The 23,312-nt window shown below is 42.4% G+C and overlaps 1 protein-coding gene across 1 annotated transcript in view; it reads right to left on the reverse strand.

Annotated features, from left to right (window-relative positions):
• The window catches only part of LNX1 (ligand of numb-protein X 1), a 185,317-nt gene that overhangs the window by 105,294 nt on the left and 56,711 nt on the right, over window positions 1–23,312 (reverse strand). Inside the window, exons 2-3 of the mRNA XM_032274174.1 lie at window positions 19,822–19,949; window positions 3,671–4,136 (exon numbers count right to left, since the gene is read on the reverse strand). Coding sequence (XP_032130065.1) covers window positions 3,671–4,050 — 380 coding nt within the window. The 5' untranslated portion in view covers window positions 4,051–4,136; window positions 19,822–19,949. The remainder of the gene's footprint in view (window positions 1–3,670; window positions 4,137–19,821; window positions 19,950–23,312) is intronic.

The following is a 23,312-nucleotide window of genomic DNA, read 5'->3' on the forward strand; positions in this document are numbered from 1 at the left end:
ATAGATAAAGAAACACTTGCCTCCTGGCAACCTCTTAGTTTTCTAAGTTCAAGGGCCTCCAGAGGTATTGACTACTTCTTAAGTTCTTCTTAATATCCCTCCTAAGGGGAGGGAGAGGGGACCTACTGGCCCATCACAGGCCCAAAGCCCAGAGAGATCTACAGTCAGGTTCTAGGTTAGTTTCAAACTCTTAATCCTTGCCAATAAAACGTCCAGGGGGCGGGAGGCGATGGAGTGTATATTAGGTATATGATGACTAATACGTAGAATGTATTTTTGGAAATGTTGGATTCAACCTACTTAGGAAGCAGAAGTGTGGAGGCTTGAGAGCATGTGTTGAGGCCCATGCCTCCATGATATGGGGGCGTCCTCTCTAGAGAGCTGCTGTGGGCGCATGTGAAGGACTCACTCAGAGGCTGCAGCTTAAAAAGGTGACTCAGTTTCAGTTAGTTTTGAGTTCTCTCTTCCCTGCCTTTTTCCAAATGTGCATCTCATCAGCTGAGGGTTCATCAAGCCCCATCTTGGGCTTCCTTGAGGTATATGTGGGTCACACAGGCTGCAGGGGTCGAGGGTAAATGAAATTCCCAGTCTGCTTCAGGCAGCTGAGGAGCAGTGTGTCATGTTTCTCCTGAAGACCTCACAGATTCCCAGCAGTGTTCTCCTAGCCCTTCCCCTTCCCCACCTCCCTTCTGGCCTCACCCTCAGATCCACACACCATCTTCTCCCTGTTTTTAGAAACACTCTCAGGCCCAAAGCCGTCTTGGATGAGGAGGAGTGGCTGGTTTTCACTTGCTCCCCAGGGAATGCTTCCACTGCTGTCTTCTGTCTCCCCACTCTGACTCTTGGGGTGAGCAGAATGATTACCCCAAAGGTGTCCAGCTCCTAATCCTCAGAACCTCTGAATATGGCACTTGATATGACAAAAGTGACTTTGCAGATGCAATTAAGAATCTTTTTTTTTTTTTTTTTTTTTTTGAGATACAGTCTTGCTCTGTTGCTCAGGCTGGAGTACAGTAGTACAATCTTGACTCACTGCAGCCTCTGCCTCCCAGGTTCAAGTGATTCTCATGCCTCAGCCTCCCGAGTAGCTGGGATTACGCATCACCACGCCCAGCTAATTTTTACATTTTTAATAAAAACTGGTTTCACACATTAGCCAAACTGATCCCAAACTCCTGACCTCAAGTGATCTGTCTGCCCCAGCCTCCCAAAGTGCTGGGATTATAGGTGTGAGCCTCCATGCCCCACCTAAATTAAGAATCTTGAGATGAAGGGGTCACCTTGGATTATCCAGGTGGGCCCAAGGTAATCACATGAGTCCTTATAGGAGGGAGGCAGGAGGGTCAGAGTCACAGAAAGAGATGTGAGGATGGAAGCAGAGGCCAGAGAGAGCCTGGAAGATACTATGTGGCTGGCTCTGAACATGCAAGAGGGGGCCACGAGCCAAGGAATGCAGGCAGCACTAGAAGCTGGAAGAGGCAAGGAAAGGGATTCTCCCCTGGAGCCAACAAGAATGCTGCCCTGCTGACACCTTGATGTTAGCCCACCGACAGGTGTGTTCAACTTCTGACCCTCTGAACTGTGTGATAACAAATTTGTTTTTTTTTTTTTTTTCTTTTTTTGAGACAGTCTTGCTTTGTCACTTAGGCTGAAGTGGAGTGGTGCATCACAGCTCACTTCAGCCTCGACCCCCAGGCTCAAGCAATCCTCCCACCTTAGCCCCTTGAATAGCTAAGATAGCAGGCAAACATCACCAGATCTGGCTAATTTTTAAATTTTTTGTAGAGATGGGGTCTCGCTATGCTGTCCAGGCTAGTCTCAAGCTTCTGGGCTCAAGTGATCCTCCTGCCTCAGCCTCTTGAAGTGCTGGGATTACAGGTGTGAGCCACTGCACCCAGCAATTTGGATTGTTTTAAGTTACTAAGTTTGTGATCATTTGTTAAAGCAGCAACAGGAAATGAACATAGCTCCCCAGCATCAATGTATAATTGCAACACATCAGGAACACAGGCCTGTGGTGAGTGTGAAGGGAGCTCTACTGGGCTCTTTCTCCTCCTCATGCTCTTCATCCCCCTGCCTAGTGTGGCCCCACTCTTGAACCTGGCTCCATGCCAACCCCTGTTGGCATCGACCTCACCTTTGACTCCAGACCTACTTCTTTCCCACCAACGCCTCTCACACCTGCACAAAACTTGCAGCAAAGGTCACAAATAGACCCCTTACCCGCTCCTCCTATAACCACATCTACTTCTGGGAAATGGGGGAGGGACAGCATCCTAGTTTAAACACTAGCAATAACAGCTACAACCCCAAAACCCGAGTTGAAAGCATCTGGCTCAACATCTTGGAGAGAAAAATGAATTCACTGACATAATGAGCATGGAAAACACGTGCTAAGCATTACACCCAGGCCATTGCTTTTGATGTAAACTTCCATGTCAGAGAATCCATGAGTGTCCCAAAAGACAAAGACTTGGATTCATGACCTAAGGTATGTGAACTTTAAAAAAAAATACCTCCACTTGCTTCTTGTCCTTTTCATGACAGGAACCAAGATAAACACCAGCTTCCAAATTTCCTCTTACAAAATAATTGTGCATGACTGTTCACCCTTTATTAAGCACCTTAAATGTTCTCAATGCCCAGCAACATGACAATGTAAGTGGACAAAATAAGAGGCAGCCAGATGGGACAGGTGATGTCAGCCACCAGCAGTGGCAGTCACACCAGAATCCTGCCACCGGTGTGGGTGTGTGGGCGTGTGTGTGCATGCGCAACTCAGTGACTTGTCCACAAAGTTAGCACAGCACATTGCTTGGAGGACAAAAATTTCCTAAATTTCTCATTTTAAAACTTAATTGAGAACACCTCACACCTCCTCGAAGGACAGTTGTGCCTTGTCAATTCCAACACAGAGGAAATTCTAATAATCAAGGGTCAAACCGGGACATCTTTTTTGTTGTTGTTCTTAAGTGAAAAAGCAAGCAGTGCTTTTTCACTTAAGAACAAAAAAAAATCCATCAGGAAATCCTTTTGGGGCCCTTGAACCTCAGAGAAAGCTGCTCATACACCTTCTCCGGTATATTTCACATTTCAACACACACACACACACACACACACACACACGAGATGAGCTGGTCACAAAAGGACAAATGCTATATGATGTCATTTACACGAAGCACTTAGAGCAGTCATATTCATGGAGACAAAAAGTGGAATGGTGGTTGCCAGGGACTGGGGGAAGGTGGAATGGGGAGTTCATGTTTAATGGATATGGAGTTTCCATTATGGAAGATGAAAAATTTCTAGAGATGGATGGTGGTGATGGTGGCACAATATGGGACAGTACTTACTACCATGGCACTGTACACTCATTGTGATTAAAAATGGTAAATTTCATATTATATTTTACTACAATTTTTAAAAATCCATAAATACACACATATAAAGTAACTCTACCAAATGCTGTTTCCTCACACTGAACCATGACTATAAATACCTTGCTGCTTTTTTTTTACTTTGAATGGATCATTTCATTGGTTGTAACAAAAAAGAGAAACGAGCATTCCACGGAGCCCCAGGACGCTGGAGGCCAAGCAGCCCTCAGGAGACGGGGGAGTCCAGCTGTCCCTTTGGGGCAGGGCTTCCTGGCTTGCTGAGGGGGCCCTACCTGGTTTGAAAGTGGTGCTCAAGGTCGCAGCGTTGCAGCACCTGGGTGCAGTGCTCCCTGAACGGGCAGGTCACCAGCAGCTTGTTGAGGAGCTTGTTGACCAGGATGCTGGACTTCTTGCAGTGCTGCAGAACCAGAGGCTTGCGGTCCATGGGGCAGAAGTCCTTCTCCACCAGGAAGTTGGTGAGGCAGAGGGTGCAGTAGGTGTGTCCACATGGAGTGTCCAAGGGGTCCAGCAAAGCCTGCAGGCAGATGTGGCAGATGAGGTCATCATCCACATCCTCCGGGTAGCTATAGAAGTGGTTTTCCTCCAGGGAGTGGGCTTGGCCGCATACCGCACACAGGGGTTCAGGGTCACTGGCAGGCTCTGGCTGGTTCATGGTCAACTGGGGAGCAATATGACAGGAAGCTCAGTCACACAATATTTCCTTGGGAGCAAGTCAAGATCTAGGAGCCATCCACACACCTGAAAGAGAACAAGAGGGCTCACCTTTGCTTCCCAGCACATGAAAGGTTTATGCTTATGGTAGATATGGGAAACTGAGCTACGATTCAGAAGGCAACGGTTGAGTGTCTACTCGAGTGATTGACAGGACCTTGGGCATGCCCCATGGCCTCCTTGTGCCTCCATTTTTCCACGCATGCCAGTGGGAATGCTGTTCACCTTTAACATCCTCACACTGGTGTGGTAAGAATCATTTGGGTAATATCCGGGAAATAAAGTAACTCAAAAGCAATATGCCCTAAAAAATGTAACTTGTAGTTAAAAAACGTAAAACTGTGATTAAAGTAACTCAAAAGTAATATGCTCTAAAAAATGTAATTTGTGAAGAAAATTAAATAGACCAGTGATTTACAAAATTCTCAACAGATCAGGACAAGAAAAAAGACAAACAGTTAACGCTGTGATGGCTTTCTCTTATCTTTCTTCCCCACCTTTCTCCCAAACTCAGAAGATGCAGGAGATCAGTTCTTCCAATTAAGTCGTCTGAGAGGAAATAGTGCCATCGAACCTTCTGTATTTTCACTATGATAAATGTTGTCTCCTGTAAGCATTTCACTCAGTTGGTCATTAGTGGCTAAGTGGGCTCTGGACACACTGCCTGGGTTCAAATCCCACCACTATGGGGCAATGATTTCAGACTCTGTTTTCACATCTGTAAAATGCGAATAATCACAGCATATTTCATAGAACTCTTGTGAGGATGAAATGAGATATGATACATAAAGCTCTTAGATTGGCACCTACCACATATTAAGTGCTCAATAATTCTTACATGTATTTGTTGCTGAATTCACTGTCTCTAGTCTAGTTCTGTCGGCCAAGAAACTGAAAACTAGAGCTCCTATAAAGGGCCTTTTGGCTTTGTTCTAATAGAACTCTTTTATTCCATTCGATATTTCTTTTGTTTTCTATTTCTGTTTGAAGTGGAGTGCAGTGGCACAATCTCCACTCAATGCAACTTCCACCTTCCGGGTTCAATCAATTCTCCTGCCTCAGCCACCCGAGTAGCTGGGATTACAGGCACGCACCACCATGCCCAGCTAATTTTTGTATTTTTAGTAGAGACAGGGTTTTGCCATGTTGGCCAGGCTGGTCTCGAACTCCTGGCCTCAAGCAATCTATCTGCCTTGGTCTCCCAAAGTGCTGGGATTACAGGTGTGAGCCACCACATCCAGCCTAGATATTTCTTTTAAACAGTAGAATACTATCACAATATGTATTTTCCTTTAACATAGATAGGAGTTCAACATGCTTGCTTTGCATCTAGAAAGTCTCTTGGGTAAACAGTCAATAGTTTTCGAGCATCAACTCTGAGCTAGGTCATGAGTTGGGTATGCAGACCTTTGAGAGAGATGTAAAGGATACGCTTCTGCTTTCAGGGAGTCCCCAGTCCAGAGGGGACATGGACATGCACACAAGTAGGATCCCAGATCATCAGTGCAAACTAGGGCTCTGGGGCAACTTTCATGGTGATAAAGAATCCTGCATCAGCCTGGTGCGGTGGCTCACACCTGTAATCCCAGCATTTGAGGAGGCCAAGGCAGGTGGGTCACCTGAGGTCTGGAGTTCAAGACCAGTCTGGCCAATATGGCGAAACCCCGTCTCTACTAAAAATACAAAAATTAGCATGCACCTGTAGTCCCAGTTACTTGGGAGGCTGAGGCAGAAGAATTACTCGAGCCTGGGAGGCGGAAGTTGCAGTGAGCAGAGATCGGGCCACTGCACTTCAGCCTGCGCAACAGAATGAGACTCTGTCTCAAAAAAAAAAAAAAAAAAAAAAAATGAATCCCGCCTTTTCCCTCAGCCCCAAGTCAACATTCCTCTTTTCCAAAAGTCAATTAAAAGACCTTATGCTTTCCACAAGAACATAAAGACACATGAATAACCTAACAGGAAATTAGCCACATTTGGAAACAGCCCAGCAGTCATAAACTGTATTATATCTCCTTTCTTTTCCAAATAAAGTTGGAGGTTGTTTGTAGAAACACAGCCTTATCTCAAAAAGAAAATATATTGGCTTCAGGCTTTCATTGAGTCAGCTTTGTGGTTTACATTTCTGTACTGCAGTAACATGCCTGAGAGGACACTCTAGTGAAGAGGTTGATGGAAAATGCCCTGAATGTAAAAACATTTAGAAATTGTAGCATTTTATTTAGCATCAGATAGGACCAGAGGAGGCAAAGGTAGAGGGTGCAGGAGGGGGTGAAGCTGTTTTATGGAAATCCATGCAGCTGCTGATTGTCCTCAAGGCTGTTAGAAGGTACCAGAATCTCACAGGAAATGTTTTAAGTGACACCAGAAACAGTTGAAAAATAAACATGAAAATGGAAATGGGCCACCCAAAAGATTATCATCTACCATCTACCATCTATAGGGGAAAAAAGGTTCACACAGGACAAAGTAAAGCTCTAGGTCTTTTAAAGCTTCTCTGTAGTGTTCTGCCATGTAGTCCCACATGCTACAGTCTTGGTTATTCTTTCTCATGATGCTGTAGGTGAAGATAAATTCAGGCTGCAATGTGGCCATAACACTGAAAATACAACTTCACGTTTCTGGGCCATTCACCTATTGGTGAAATGGTGGCACTGGACCAGATTTTCATTTTCAAAATGTGGAAGGCATCAGATGCTGCCAGATCTTCCAAGGGAGTCGAGATAGGAGGAAATCAAGGGGGGGCTTTGCCCACTCCTCCAGCTCTGCCATTATTATTATTATTATTTTTAAAGATGGGGTCTCACTCTGTTGACCAGGCTGGTCTTGAACTCCTGGCCTCAATCAATCATCCCATCTCGTCCTCCCAAAGTTCTAGGGTTACAGACATGGAGCCACCATACCCAACCTGCCATTATTTCTTTAATGCATCTGTTATTTCATATTCTGTCAAAGGATCCTAGCTTAAAAAAAAGTTGTGAAATGCCAGACTAGATTGTGTATAGCAGTCCCTTCCAGAAATAGAGTTCATGATTCTGTGCTAATCAAGTGGGGATTTTATGTTTTGTCCTGATTTTGATGATTAGATGTTTAGGAAAAATCCTTTTTTCATCTAACAGCTCTTTGAACATTTACCATGTGCCAGGCACTGTGCTAGGGGCCTTAGATTAGTAGTATATTACGTTATTCAAGTCTCACAAATCCCCAGGGTTAGCTAGTTTGTTTTTTTAACAGATGAGGAAACAGAAATGCAGTGTATAAGTAACTTTTCAATTATACCAAAAAAAGAAACAAAACAGGCAGAGGCTGTCTGACTCCAAGTTTCTGCTCCTACTTCCCTACTTTTTCTCCCAGCATCTTTCTTGATTACGGCTAGTGAAAATCCCAATAACGTAACTCATTAAATACAGGAGACCCAGGAAATCAGAGCCTTTACATCTCTTCAGGCTCCACTGTAAGTAGAGTCACGTGTCGTTTCATGATGAAAATATGTTCTAAGAGGTGCACTGTTAGGCAATTCAGTCCTTGCACGAACATCACAGAGTGCACTTACACAAACCTTCATGGTATAGCTGACTATGCACCATATAGGTGTGTAGTCTATGGCTCCTAGGCTGCAAGCCTGTTCAGCATGTAACTGTACTGAATACTGTAAGCAACTGTAACACAATGGTAAGTATCTGTATATCTAAACATAGAAAAAGTACAGTAAAAACAGTATTTTAATCTTATGGGACCACTGTCATATGTGGAGTCTGTCATTGACCAAAACATGATCATGTGGTCCATGACTGTAGATTCATCAAAGATCTCTGGAGAAAAGATTCCTTGATGTGACCGAGTGCTGAGGCAGAATGAATGGGATGGGGTGAGAAAATGGCAGGTTTCACTCTGACTCCAATTCTTTCATATTTTCCCTTCCTTCTTTCCTTTCTTTTCCTTTCTGAGAGCAATTTGAATTCCCTGGCATCTACCCATGTGGATAAACCAAATTCTTCATATAATGTTAATGTACACACTGCTGTATATATTTTCTGACTTGACTTTAGACTAAATAAAGCCTACATGAATAGAAACAGATTATGAGATAATTGACTGAACAAGCAATTTTGGCTCTAAGGGAAACAATGAGGTAGACTTAAGAAATATGATTAATATCTACCTAGTGGTTCTGACTCTCAGTTATAGCTTATAAACATGTATGATGTATCATGTTTTCAGACCTATCAGGGCCTTGCTGCTGAACAGAGAAGAAATGATCAAAAATCATTAAGTCTTAAAAAGTAAACTATTTTCTCCCACCAAAAGTAACAGAGAGGGCCTGTCAGTTTGTGTCCGTATAAATTTACTGAATATATCAGTCATCAGCACCTCTGGTCCTGGCTGAAGTAAGTGGGCAGAGCTGTGATGCAGGGCTTTGGTAGTTTAGAGTAAGCAGGAGGAGCAGAGTGGATTGATTTCCTCCTTATGTATGTGTATGGGGGGTAGGGTGGAAATCTTACACTTTTTTGGTATAACCCTGTGTGCCTCAGGAATCACCCTTTCCTTCTTCCTTTTGATCTGAAAATAGGACAGAAGCCGGAAGTGACGTTTAGAGATATATGTAGCCGAAACAACCAATCTAGTGCTGAAAAGCACCCAGAAAAATAAAAAACCCCGTCTCTCTTTGCTCCTAATCCCTGCTTTCTTTCCTACCATTTTATTGTCTAGCCTAAAACCTGTATAGAAGCTTCTCTGCCTAATTCTCAAATTCTGAACTTCCTGAATGACAGTATAGCAGAGCAAAAGCCAGTCTGTACTGCCTGCAATCACGAGGGTCATTCGAGATTGTATGTGTACTATCACCTGCACTTGACAGATTTAAGAACGGCCTTTGGAATACAGCCTGTTTGGAAGTGGAAACATTTGTGCATCAGGTAACTCATCAGATGGGATCCTTCGTGTGCTATTGTCCTGCCAATTCTCCTGCACCCTGACTTTGCAGAAAATGGTTATTGGATGTAGTTACCAGAATAAACCACATACTCCACTAGAAAGACAATTGGGTAAATATAACGTTTGGCATGCGGCACTGAGAGTTTTACATGTTCCTCCCATTGAAAGGACAAGATTTGACCCTAAAGCATCTCTGAAACTGTTGCCTGAGTCACAGTTTCCTAGTAATAGGAGGAGGATTCCATATTATGAAAGAGTCCTTCTTTATAGTCAAATGGAGGTGTGTCCTGCATTGGCACTTTAATCTTGTCAAAGATGAAACACTGTAGCCACAGACTCTGAGTTGAAAGGAAGCCCTGATGGATGAAAAAGGTCGTCTTTATTACTTTATAAAATAGATAATTCTGCCTTTGGATAGCTTTGATTATTAGAGGAATAAGTTCCCATAACGAGCAAAATTTTCCCTTTCTCTACCTCACTTGCCCTCTCCACAAGTGCCACTGTTACCCTAGGAGCTCTTTAGAATATGCCTGATTTCTTAAGTTCTTTAATTATTTGAAGATAGATCCCATGTTCTCCCCCAGGGCAAGTAGGCTTAGGTTCCGTCAGCATTTATTCAGCATCCCAATCTCTTCTGCAAGCTCCCCATTTATCAGTGTCTCTCCTACTACGTATGGTAGAATGAACTCCAAAACTCCAGGCCAGAGTGAAGTGGGGGAATCTGTTCCCTTGCTGTGACTGCCAGACAGCCTGAGACTGCATCCGCTTTCTTGTAGCAATAGCACACACCACTGCTGTTACTGGAGTGGGCACAGCAGGACACACTGCCCTGAGGCCTGGAGAAAACAATTCTTGGAGGTGGTGGAGGAGGTACATATCTTAAAAGTAAAAAGGTAGAAATGTAGAAGCTTTTAAAAACAGAAGCAACGGCTCTGAATGCAGTTCAGAACTTGCAAAAATATTAGTGGCATTAGGTGGATTTATATAAACAGAAGACAGTTTTCAGTGGCTAAACAGTTCAGTACTGGAACCCACGATGTATATCCAATCCTTAGAACCATTGGTCGCTGGGGAATTTAAGGCTCTCTTATTTGTTTGTAAACATCCCTTTACTTTGATAAATCTCATTCCAAAATGTACTGACATAGTAAATAATACAAGGAAAGAGAAATGGGAAACATTTAAACAAATGATGAATCAGAGATAATTTTTCCCACCCAGAGTACAAATACGGAAGAACTTCCACTGAAATTCGCAATAAATGAAAAAGTTAAAACAGTGATAGGCCATGAGCAACTGATGGAGAAGCAATGGAAGAATTGAAGTCTGCAGCTCCAGGTGCTCCTCTCCCCACCCCAGCCCCAAAAGATGCACAAATACTTGAAAAAGGAAAGTATCCAAGGAGGTATACTGGTCACCTGGGACCATGACAGTTGTCCCCTTATCCGGGGAGGGGTGTCTTGCTGAAGAACCTGGTTCATGAAAAATTCCTACTTTGCCACAGCATGTTCAGAGAAATCCACTGAAAACATTCCTAAGTAACAGATCTAGTGCTATGCTGAGCCATGTTGCAGCCTGAGGCCAAAGGAAAAAATATATGTCCTGATATGTACATTTTTGTTTATTTTTTTAATGGCTAATTTTTCAGATTTAGGAAGTTGAAAAATGTGGAAAACATGAAGAATAAGTATATCAGAACTTAAAACATCAATTTAAGTTTAAATATTTTATTTATTCTCAAAATAATTTCAAAAATAGTTTTGCTTTCCTGGCTCTAAAGGAAACACACTACCAATAGTGTTTTCAAAAACCTTCCTCTTTGCTCAGTGTATTGGTCCATTTTCATGCTGCTATGAAAAAATACCTGAGACTGGGTAATTTATAAAGGTAAAGAGGCTTAATGGACTCACAGTACCACATGGCTGGGGAGGCCTCACAATCATGTTGGAAGGTGAAGAAGGAGCAAAGGCATGTCTTACATGGTGGCAGGCAAGAGAGCGTGTGCAGAGGAACTGCCCTTTATAAAACCGTCATATCTCGTGAGACTTATTCACTATCACAAGAACAGCATGGGAAAAAGTCACCCCCACAATTCAATTACCTTCCACTGGTTCCCTCCCACAACATGTGGGAATTACAGGAGCTACAGCTCAAGATGAGATTTGGGTGGGGACACAGCCAAACCATATCACTCATCTTGTTTTTGATTGAGAAAATTGCCACGTTTGATCATTTAACTAAGTAATAATCCTAAATATTTTCTAAATGACTTTAGATTACTGATCTTGTCTTTATTCAAATAAATTCTGATCTTCTACATATCATGGACTTTTTGCATTTATTTTGTATTTTTAAAAATATTACATGCACATTGGGATTACAGAATTTTTTTGGCACCTTAAATTTTGCACCTGAAGGTGAGTGTCTCACTTGCCTCACCTTAATTATGACCTTGTCACTGTTATTTTTAGACACCTAAGTAGGGAGAGTAGAATATCAAAACTGTGGTTTGGATGCAGCTCTGCTACCAACTACCTTTTTGGGTCTTGATATTTTCCTTTTACCTGACCTGGTTGCCAGCCAGGTGCAATGACAAAACAGTAGAATCACAAACTCTTCCCAAGCATGCCACTAAACTTTACCCAAGGTCTGACCTGATTGTTGCTTCAGCTGATTGTTACACTTAACAGAGACACAGAGGAGCCACTCGCTTCATTGAAGAGAAAAATGTAACCTAGAGCCAGGTCTCACAAAAGATCATAAAATGACTGGCTCCTGTAAGAGCTTTGTTTCATGAGATACAGAGAGCCCAGACAAGTAATAAAGAGTTCCCTCCAGCAAGGACACTACGTGGAATGTGACATTTTACAAACAGTGTGAGGCTCTGCCCTACTGTATTCATGTTTGCTTTGCAATTTTTGCTTATTTAAAAGTTGTTTAAAATCTTGTACTCCCTTCAGCCAACCCTCTTGTTTTATCGCGTGTTTCAAACACACAAAGGCTAACTCTACATCAGCTGATTTCCGAGGTAACTTTTAGCTTCAAGAAAATGAGTGTAAGGTTTTTTTTTTTAATTGTTGATGATGCTTTAAAATTTGGTTGAAGCTCCATGTAGCAGAATGGTTGCTTAGTTTCAAACTGGTCACTGGGGTGACAGCTCAGTACAAAGATCACAATCACAGTCAGAAACACCATCCTGGACCACGAGGAGCAGAAATATAGCCACAGAAAAACAGAACAAACCAGTGCCTGTTACGTCTTCAAAGGGTGGCCTCTTCTCTCTTTCTAAAACAATTCACCCAGCAGGCATGTTTGCCTAACGACTGCCCTGGCCTTAGCTGTAACTCCTAAATCAGGTTATGGGGAGTAGGGGGAAATAATTGACTAAGTTAGGGCAAAGTCTATCTTTCTCTATTAAACAAAGTAAATTTGCAATTACATTTTAAATTTTAGATAAATTTAGTGAGACTTGACAGTATCAATAAGGTACCATCCATTATTTTGATAAATGCCAATTGTAAACAAACATACACCGGGGATGGGCACGTGTTCTGTGGGCTATCCCTTAGCTCACAGACTCTCAAGCCATAGGGAAGAATTAAGAGCATTAAAGACCTGAATAAAAATGGTTGCACATGGAATAAAAATTATCTTCAAACTAAGAACCTGGGTTGGAAGTGGGGGTGATTTTTCTGTGTTTGCATGTTGCGGGGGCAGATACACTGCAGAGGAAAGAGGGGAGGCAGGAGCTTACAGGCTGCTGCAAAGTTGTGGTTAGCTCTGCTTCTGCTTAACTTCTAAATCAATGATCTCAAAGAGGGACTAAGCTGCTCATTAATGGAATCTGTGAATGACATTAGCCTGTACAGTATTGCAAACACCCGAAAATACAAAAAAAAAAAAAGACCTTTTAAATAGTCTTTAAAGAGGTCAGAAACATGTCAAGAAATTACAGGAGAATTGAACTAAAGGGAGACCATGTAATACATCTGGAGTCAATAAGGGAGGACATAGATGTTCCAAATGTGGGGAAAACAAGGGAAGTGGTTAAGTGAAAAGAGTCCCCGGTGGCTAGCCAATTAGACAAGTTTTAGGAGCCAGGGAATGCCTTTCATCAGCAGGTTAGAGAAGAGTGTTCCTTCTCTTGATGAGCTTTTACCACCTTTCCCGTAGGATGTCATACTTGGGTTTGTTTGCAAAAACTCTGTAAAAGAAAAGATGTCCTTTCTTTCCGTAGTCCATAAACATGATGAAATACAACTGACCCCTGCAAATAACAACAAAAAAATGAAGGCAGAGTATTTTTGCATTGACTCAGAGCTCTGTTCATGTATGGAGTCACCAAGGATCCCAGGAAGAGCAGATATCAGAGGGATATAGAAAAGAAGCAAACTGTCATTCTTTCATCCAAAGCTGAAAAACAATTTCAAAAAGTGGTTATGTAGTTTTTTTTTTTTAACAGATAACCAAGTTTTATGGAGGGAAGGACAAGATAAGGAAAGATATTTGAATTCTCAACATTTTCCTGCTGTGTTTCAATTCTACAGGGGTCATGGATTTGCCTAATTCATGCCTGGTACCGGTCTTAAACTCTGTGAGAGTTCCTATAGGGAATTCAATTTCATCTCCAATAAATTTAAGTCTAATTATGAAAATAGAGCTTATACATAGGACAAAAATATAAAAACACTCTAAGAGAATACACAATAAAAGGCAATGTGTATAGCACCCCAAAACAGGAGCCATGGACAAGCTTTGGAGGAGAGACAAGAGAGAGTGCGTGTGTGGCCAGAACAATCAAGGAAAGTTAACGGGAAAGATGGTCCTAGGGAAGAATCACGAAAGATAACTGGGATCTGGACAAGTGGGAAATAATCCAAGTGAGAAGAACCTAAGCAGATGGGTCAATCAAGGAAGAGTAGTGATCTCTTGATGTGATCCACACGACGACCTCTATGTGAGGTTTTAAAATGATTTATTTAGTAGTCATCGGATTTTGAGTTGGTTAAGGAACTTAAATTTTCACCAAGTAGAAAAATCCTCTTTTCAAGATCCCTACAGGATGACCTACAAGTTTCTACTTGAAACACTTCCACTGATGGAGAACTGGTCAGTTTTTCAAATAGGCGTGTGGCACTGCTGATACCTTGATTTCAAATGTCCAGCCACCAGAACTGTGAGAGAATAAATGTGAGTTGTTTTAAGCCACCAAGTTTATGGGGATTTGTTATGGCAGCCCTAGAAATACAGAGGCTACACATTTCTAGGGGCATTCCTGCAGGAATCGGGTGAACACTCCCAACAATCCATTCCAACACCTCTCCACAGGGCTTAGACATGGGCGAAACTGTTTGGAGATAGCAGCCATTTAGATTGCTACATACTCAGCAACTCTACCCTAGTAGAAAAATGTATCAATTTCCCTTCAATCCATTAATACATTAGAATACAGATGCCTTCAGAGATGACTGTTAAGACTAAATGTGCAAAGGGTCTCAAACGATTAAAAAAGAAAGGCCGCTATAGAATGTCTGAGTGTGTGTATGTTGTGGAAGGCGTAATATAAGTCTGACAATACATTTAATGAGGAGTCTGAAAACACATGATGACTCATGTATTAATGCGAGTATGCAGGAGCCTAAACATGCTGCGCTCTATTCAGAAAAGGCCATGTGACTGTCAAACGCAATCATCAGGAAGTTATGCAAATCATCTCAGCAGATAGCAATGGCATATTTAGACCTCCCCATCATGCATGTGCTATTGTGCCAAGAAGCTATTAAAGAAAATTCTTGGAGAGTTTTGACTGCTGCTGTTGAAGTCTTTTGTGTATCTGTGACAAATGCATCAAACACAAGCAGCAAATAAGTCACTTGAAAAACATGGTGGAGTCTAAGTCCACACATTCCAAGTCACGAATTAGTGACGTTACCAAAAATGTCCCTGGTTAATTGAGACAGAACGTGCTCCCACTGTTAGAAGTGTACTAGTGGACTTACCATGTCAAGGAACTTGGCTTTCTAGAGCAGAGAGAAGTTCTTTCAGATGGGTAGAGGAAGAAGGGCAGAGGCAAAGAGAAGAAGAGTAAACAGATGATTATAAAAACTGCAAATCTCAGATTGCAGGATCATCTTGTCTACCTTCTACCTGAGGCAGAAATTCTTTTTAGAATATAAAATAAAGAATGATTGTTAGTATTTAATGAGCAGTTTGTGATATGCAAGATACTGTGTTGGGTATTCAACGTGTTTTTTCATTTAATCTAAAATAATCCTATGAGATCATTAAGACGAGTGTACACTTTACAGATGAGTGTACGTGCAGCCGAAAAACACAAATCCTCTTTGTCATTCATTTATGAACTCATCCACTCATCCAGCAAATATACACCATGCACTAAATATGCCCCCAAAATGATCATCTTTAGTGACAAGAAACTCAGTATCTCAAAAAGCAGCCTACTACATTTTCGGACAATTCTAATTCATAGGAAGTTCTTCCTGTTACTGATCTGAAGTGTGGCTCTGTGTAACCAACCAAGCGGGTCACTGTGGTTTCCTCATGTCACACAAAAGAAAATGGAGAAATGGTAAACATAAAAAGTTTATGGCAGACAGCTGACATTTTCCTTCCTGATTTCAGCTCAGTGTCATTTTTCACATTTTATGGTTTTTTTTTTTATCATTTTCATGTCAACCCTACTCTTTGGGGATAGTTGATGGTTGAATCCTATGAACCCAGGAACAGTGATACAAGTCTTCCTTCCAAATAGTTTTGAAAAGCCTTTGATACTTTGGAGGTACTGTCAGAGGACAATAAATTTGCCAACCACATAAAAGTGAGTCTATGTAATGTCAGTACATAACTATCAGGAATAGTTATATGCTACGGGGAAGTCCATGAATACTGAGGCAATGAGGAAGACACACTTTAGAGCATCTCTTATCTGTCCTCGCCTTGCCAGCATCTTACAGATGGCCTTTTGAGTAGTCAAGACTATATCCTGGTCAATAGGGTGAAAGGAATAAAAAGTAGTCAGGATCCCACCAGACCCTATTTTCTCCATTTTAAGTGAGGAATTCAAACACAGAAAGGAGGTCCTAGCCCAGATCATGGAGACAAGGAGCAGTGACAGGTGAAGCCGGGAAATCACTGCTCCAGGAAGACCCACTATTTACTCACATCACAGAGGCCCACTGCCCACAGGTTCACGAAAGACCAGGCATCTTCATTGGCAGCCACCCTACCCTGGAACTCCAAGAGAAACAACGCAATCTTTGTTAACAGGTTTTCCTCCTCTGCTGTTGGGAGCCTCTCAGGAAATAATTTTCGCTCAGTCTTTGGCCCTCAACTTACTCCTGTTTCCATCATTATTACATCCAGACAGTAGCAGGGTCTAAGAAGTCTAACTGTAACCTACATAACACTTTTTAAAATACTATAACAATAGTTAACACTCACTGAACATTTACAATATGCCAGGCACTTTCCATGTAATTATTTCAGTTATTCCTCCCAACAGCACTGAGTCTGATAAGCATTTCATTTCCCAGATGATGAAACCGAAGCAAAGAAATATTAAGTAACTTATTTAGGCTAGCAATTACGTGGTAGAACTGGGTCTGATACACAGACCTGTCTGATTCTACCAACTATTCCTTCCTTTCAAGAAAATAAATACTAGTAACAGCTAACACTATGGCAGGTACCATTCCAAGCACTTTACACGTTTCAACCCATTTCATCTTCATGATAACCCTATTACACAGCTGATGAAAGCAGGTTAAAGAGTCTGTCCCGAGTCACACAGGTAGCACATGGTAGATCTGGGTTTTGAAAACCCAGGTGGGTAGCCTGATGCCAGAGACCAGACCACTATTCTAAAGCAATAGCACTGTCCCACCTAGAATGGAATGAATAAGATTGACATTTTCTAGTGAGGCGCTACCCAGTCTCCCTGGTCAGTCTGACCCATGCACCTAGGCATGCAGCCCACCTCGCTTCACTTGTAAGGACTGAGGGGCCCTGTGAAGTACACCATTGTAGCATCCTTTGGGGAAAAACATAGCTAAGGAAACTGACAGGCAGGGAAGTTGAGGTTCTCCCCTAGGGTCCCGAAGGCAAGCTAGTCAGTAGAACCCACTGACCTCAATCCACTAATCCCTTACTCTTGAATGATGAAAATTTGTGTTATCCCTGAAGGGTGAGACCCAGAGAAGCGACAAGGGCCCTGGGCACACAGTGCTCTTATGCAATGACTCAAGGTCATCCAAGGGCACAGGGTATTCCATGACAGGGCCAATCACATCCAATGGGTCACAAGCCTCCCTTCCATGGTACAATGCAGGCTCCAAACCAGGAGCTTCCTCCTGCCAGCGACTCGGCGTGAACCCTCACTCTGATCAGGGAGAAGGTTGTTTATTCGTGGGTCTGGAGGAGACCAAACACCCGGACTGCCCTGGAGATAGCACGATTGACAGCAGAAAGAACTCCCTGCAAGTCAGATGACAGCAACAACAACAGGACACTTCCCCAAAAGGCCCATGGAGAGTCACATTTTGTGGGTCTGTTGCAAGGTGAGAACCTTAGGGTGGAAAAAGGAAGAAATCACAGCCAGCCAGCAACTCCTAAAAGCTTTGCCTGGGAGGCTAGCAGAGACAAATCTGCCCAACTTGTTTAATGACATCGTTTAGGCATTCTCCTGCCTGTTTTCTTTTTCCAAACTGTTAACATTGAAGTTAATTACCTACGGTTAATTACAATAACAAGAACTATCAAAGTTCCTAACAATTGCAACCACACAAGATCTTTATCTTGATAGGGTCAGACTTTCTCTTCCAAGCAACCTAGGAAAATTCCTTCCAAAAGAAGGACCTAGCCTCACTTTGGCACCAGTTAGCACCAGGCATTGGCCACTGGATGCTAACATACATTAGCTACCTCATTAATTTCTCACAAACACATTAGATCATGGGGATTATTATCTCTCATCTTTCCGATGAAGAAACCAAGGGTCGGAGAAGTAACTTGCTCAAGGACATAGATGAAGGAGATTGTACATTTTTCCATCAGGCCCATGTCCACTTGAACCAATGGGTGGAGTTACTACAGGAACTCTGGGCAGGACGTGTATAAATTACCCAGCAGACCAACTGCATTCTAGACAATTTGACTCTGAATTCCAGTCTCTATCACTTCTTTCCTTTCTTCTACCTGGGGGTACAGTGTCTACAGCTTTTTTTCTTTAACACTCAGACATACTGACATACAGTGATGAAATGATTTATTTAATCATAAACTACTGTGAAAAGAGCTAATCAACCATGGTAAACCAGAGGCAACGTAATCTTGAGGAGAGGTTTAGACGTACTTTTATCCAGAAGATGCAAGCTTTGAATCAAGTGAGAACCTTAGTAAGGGACAAGTGGTAACCCCCACCCCTCAAACTCAAAGCTCTGGGAAAATAACAGACAAAGGTCAGTTAAAGGAGAACAAAACGAGCCTCCAAACAGTAAGACAGAAATTGGCAACAAAAAGTAGGCAGATTCTTAGTGGCGAGAAGCAACTGTCTAAGGCAAAAATGATCTCGGCTTGTCTCAGTTTATACCTTTGGAGAATTTACATGCACTTTGTATTTCTAGGTGGATGAACAGGAGCATAATTCCAGATTATTCCCTTGTAAACATATGTGCTAACTTAAATCTCAAAAAACAGCTGATAACAAAATCTAGAATGAAGTGCCTCACAGATTTCTTTCTTTTTCCAGTTTTTCCAGCTCATCCCAGCAGGGAATTGGGCTTAAAAATGGTTTCCGTTCTCTGACAACAGTATTGGGGAAACAGTATGACTAGTGGGCTGTCAAGAACAGAAGTGGAACAGGCTGTGTGATCAGAATTAAGAAAACAAAAATGGATCCTAGAGGTAAAATTACTTTAAAAGCCAGGTCCTGGCAGGACAACTTCTTTGGCATATTTGCTATTAAAAGAAAAAGAGACAGAAAAAGCCAAAGAGGTCCAAAAAATTAAAAATCAGACCCGAAGTCACATTCTTGTGGCAATGTGGGAATTAATCCTTACTGTAACCAAGGGTCAGCAGGCAGCCAGTCCAGGTCTGAATGTAAACAAATTCGAGTGCAGACTGCAAAGTCGTATTTAAAAGGGTGTTCAAAAAAGAGCAAAGAAAATGGTAGACTTTTTCAGAGAAGAGAGGAAAACTGGAACGGACAGCTACTGAATGGAAGAACAGAATTTACCCTGAGGAACAGGTTTTCAGGGAGAAAGAAAAAAAAATCTAGGGATGCCTCACAGGTTTAGATTGAAATCGCCTCTGGTGAGATGAATGCAGAAAATAAGGCAAAATGCGGGGGGAAAAAGCAAAATAAGAACTCTGAATCCAGTCTGCACTGGCCTCCTAGCCCCCATTAAATGGGCTGTGCCTTCGAGCTAAGTTTCAAAAAAAGCCTTCACTCTACTTCTCTCTAGGTTGTTATCGCTGTTGTTTTAATCAGATCAAGTACAAGGACAAGCAGAGGCTGGATTAATGATCAGAGAAACAAAAAGAATTAAATATCTGGCCTGGGAGAACTTTACCGTGTAACTAGAATGTCAAAAGCATCTCTCTACTATTCCCTCTCGAAAAAGCTTCTCCCTCTAGGGCAAACACCACAAACACCAGAGACAAGCCATTCAGCTTGTATTTTTTCATTCAAATTCCTTGTTCAGAGCCCTCAGGGGCCAGTGGTCTAAATACCAAGAGAGAAAAATGGAGGGTTTCAACTCACCTTTTCAAGCGTCTGTCTGAGGCTCTCCTAGCAGCAGCGGGCAGGGAGCTCTCATCCCTTATGGGTGAACCGAGCAGCTCCTTGGGCTGCCCAAGCTGTGACCAGCTTCAACTTCGGTGAACAGGTGCCTGGAGGAAGGAGGACGGCATTGGTCAGTTCAGAGCAGGAAATGGGTGACATCACGGAAGCCCCGACAGATAAAGCATGGCTGAGATGTTAGGGATTGAAACAGGAGGTCCCGCCCACCTGTCATTTACCTGAATACCTGCATGCAGGTAGGTGGCGTCTCTTTGTGGACAAATGAATCAGTTAGAGCAATTTGCCAGGTGGAATTTACTTTCTTTCCTGAGCACAGCACGTGTCCAGCCCCGTGTTCAGATCTGAAGTCAAATGCCTGGTTGTTTCCCAGGCCCTCCCCTTTCCCCATATCTACTCAGGAAGGAGTTCAAAGGGAAATTTAAACACCAAAACCAGACAGTAATTTAGGAGGCACAAAAAGGAAGAGTGTAAACATCGATTGCTTAGAAATATCTGAGATGCCTTTTTGAACGGCATCAATTTGAACATCAGGTGTTCCTCTAATTCCAGTGTGACAAATTAAAGGTGACATGTCCAATTCATCTTTTAAACAAATTTAAATAGGATACTTGTCAGCAATTTCAAAGTGGTTTTCATACACGTTTGCCCTACTCCCTCAACCGCTCAGCATTTTAATTCCATATTCAGAAATTTGCAAAACTTCAGTCATTCCTACCTCGGCCGGCCGGCTTGGCAGTTAGAGTCATACGGCTGTTACAGTGCACTGCAGGCCTGCAATTAGGAGCAATTTAAATGATTCAGATCGCAATGGTAGTACAGTCATTGGACAATGCTGTCTGCTGTTAGAGCCAGGAAAGAAGCGTCAGAGTTATTTCTGTCCCAAGCGTGGTGTGTGACCCTGGACAAGTCACTGGTTGCTTCACCTTTTACATTAGGAAAGGAAGCGTAAACTCATCCAGCACCAGAGCAGGCAGCTGGGAGGTATCCCAGGACTGTTAAACTCTTTGGCATCTTCCCAGGAGGGCTGTAAACATCTCCCATCATCCCACTGAAACGCTGCGTGTTTTTACCACCTGCATCCATCATCCCTGGAACGTACTACCTGAGGAAACGGTGGATTCCTCCTCCCAGAGGATGGCCTGCCTGCCCAGAGAGAACCTTTTCCCTGCTTCAGGAAAATAAATGTTGCCATTCCTGTATTCCTTTTTCCCTCCTCCTGATTTTGGGAATGCCTTGGTTCCACCGGTTTTAATATTGGACCACGTAGAGGTTTGGGGGTTTGGTTGGGGGGGGAGGGTGGAGAAAGAAGGAAACGTGGGAGAGGGAAGAAAAGTCCGGATTCCCTCGGCCTGGGCCGTAAAGCTAGGGGGAGGGGAAGGAGGGGAAACCGCAGTCGAGCGTGCGGGGTCGGGGCAGGCTCTCGCGCTTGATAGCAGGGGAGCCGGCTCCCGTCCCCGAGCGGCCCCGGACAGCTCTAAGCTACCTCTTCCCACCTGGGAACTTTGTGCTTTTTGAGAGTTGAAGGTAAACAAAAACAAAAACAAACTATTCACGTTTTTATTCAGTAGAAACTAAGGTAGGTGTGGCTACTCCTTTGTTATTTAAAAGAAAAATAAGAGGTAATAAAACCTTTTACACCCAGGTGTTTCAGGAAACTGTTTCACGCCACTAGTTTGATAATTGAGAAACATCACTCACACGAAGGCCTCCTCTTTACTCGGACAGGGTGTCCCCAGGGCAAGGGGGAGGGGAGGGCGAGCCCGGCGACCTGACGAATCGTCTAGAAGGCCACGCCTCCAGCAGTCTCGCATTTGGCCAAGGGCAGGATCCCTCTTGCGAGGCATTCACAGGCTTCGGTTCTAGTCCTTGGGCGGGCAGGGGAAGGGGTGCAGGGAACGTGAATTCGCAGAAAGCTTCCCTGAACAGCCTGGAGACTCTGAGCTTTCACTTGCCATATTCACATACACACAGTCATCTGCATATATGATCTGATGAAGTGTTGTAAGAAAGAAAATAGAGAATAAGGATTAATCCAGGAGTGAAGCTAACTCCCAGGTATAGTGTATAAAAAGAGAGAAAAAAGTCTTTTACACAGTTAGTCTTCTCAGGTGAAAAGGCTTGTACCAAGAAGATCTCAGGTGAGGTGTTTCTTGGTACTCCTGGATTCTGAATAATAGTCATGGGTTTTTAAAAAATTAATATGGGCTTTTTTTGGCCATTAGGTCTGTTACATTATCATGGAAATGGTATTTCTAAACTACTAGGAAGTGAAAATAATCATGAAAACCAAACACTGTGTTTACCAGGTGCTACTTATTGTACTAAGCACTTTTACAACAACCCCATGTCAGGTATCATTGCTATTTGCATTCTACAGCTGGGAAAACCAAGACCTAGTGAGACTGAGAAGCTGCCTGAGGACAAGCTCCTCCAGTCGGTGGCGGAGCAGTTTTTAACCAGGGCCCACCTTTTCAGCACTGGAAAGAAAGGAGGGAAGACCCTGATTTCATGCTCACTGGGACACTTCTTGGACACATGCTCCTTCTTATTCATTATTCAGAAGGAGAAATAGAAACTTGCAGAAGTAGCCCTGGGGAGTGTACTTTCTGATAAAGGCTGTCTGCATTTGCAAATTATTAGTAATCTAGTCTATACGTTGTGCGTGCGTATACATATAGTACATATATGTAAATATAGATATTGTATATATATTATATACTTTATATATGTATTTAATACTATACATATACTATACATTATATATAGTATATAATATTTAAATATATAGTACTATATTAAATGCTATAATATTTAAATATTACATACTATAATGTACATATATAGCATATATTTAAATACGTATATACTATATATAATATACATATGTAGTATATAGTATATAAATCCATATATGGTATATAAATATATATATATATATAAATCCATAAATATATTTATGAGAAAACATACCAGGAAATCCATCACCCCTGGGTGCATACTTGAAATCACCTTTTGAGAGCTTATCAAACCAATTCCAAGATGGAAGCCCAGCTTGAGGGACCCCCTCAAGAATGACCAGTTGTAACTCTCTATGACATCTTTCTACAGTCTGTCATTTTAAAATCTGAATATTTAATCTGAATGGTCATAAGAACATGGAACTGCATACATTTGGATAATAGGAGACATTCGAAAATTAAGTTTCATTATAAGCCACTGCTAAGAAGAATGGTTTAGACTAGGCTTGGCAAATCCTGGACACGTAGGGCTCCATTCCCTCCCCGCATAGCATTTTCACTGTCATTGCTAAAGAGCCATGGCACTTTTCAGCTCAGAAGGAACTTTGGAATCTTGAAGCTATTACTCCAGGCACACTAGCAGTTGCTATTAACCCTCAAGATCAATCCCTTTTCTTTTCTTTTTTCTTTCCTTCCCTTCCCTTCCCTCCCTCC

Source organism: Sapajus apella, unplaced genomic scaffold (genome assembly GCF_009761245.1).
Source record: "Sapajus apella isolate SASKATOON/1434 unplaced genomic scaffold, GSC_monkey_1.0 scaffold5, whole genome shotgun sequence".
Lineage (NCBI taxonomy): Eukaryota > Metazoa > Chordata > Mammalia > Primates > Cebidae > Sapajus > Sapajus apella.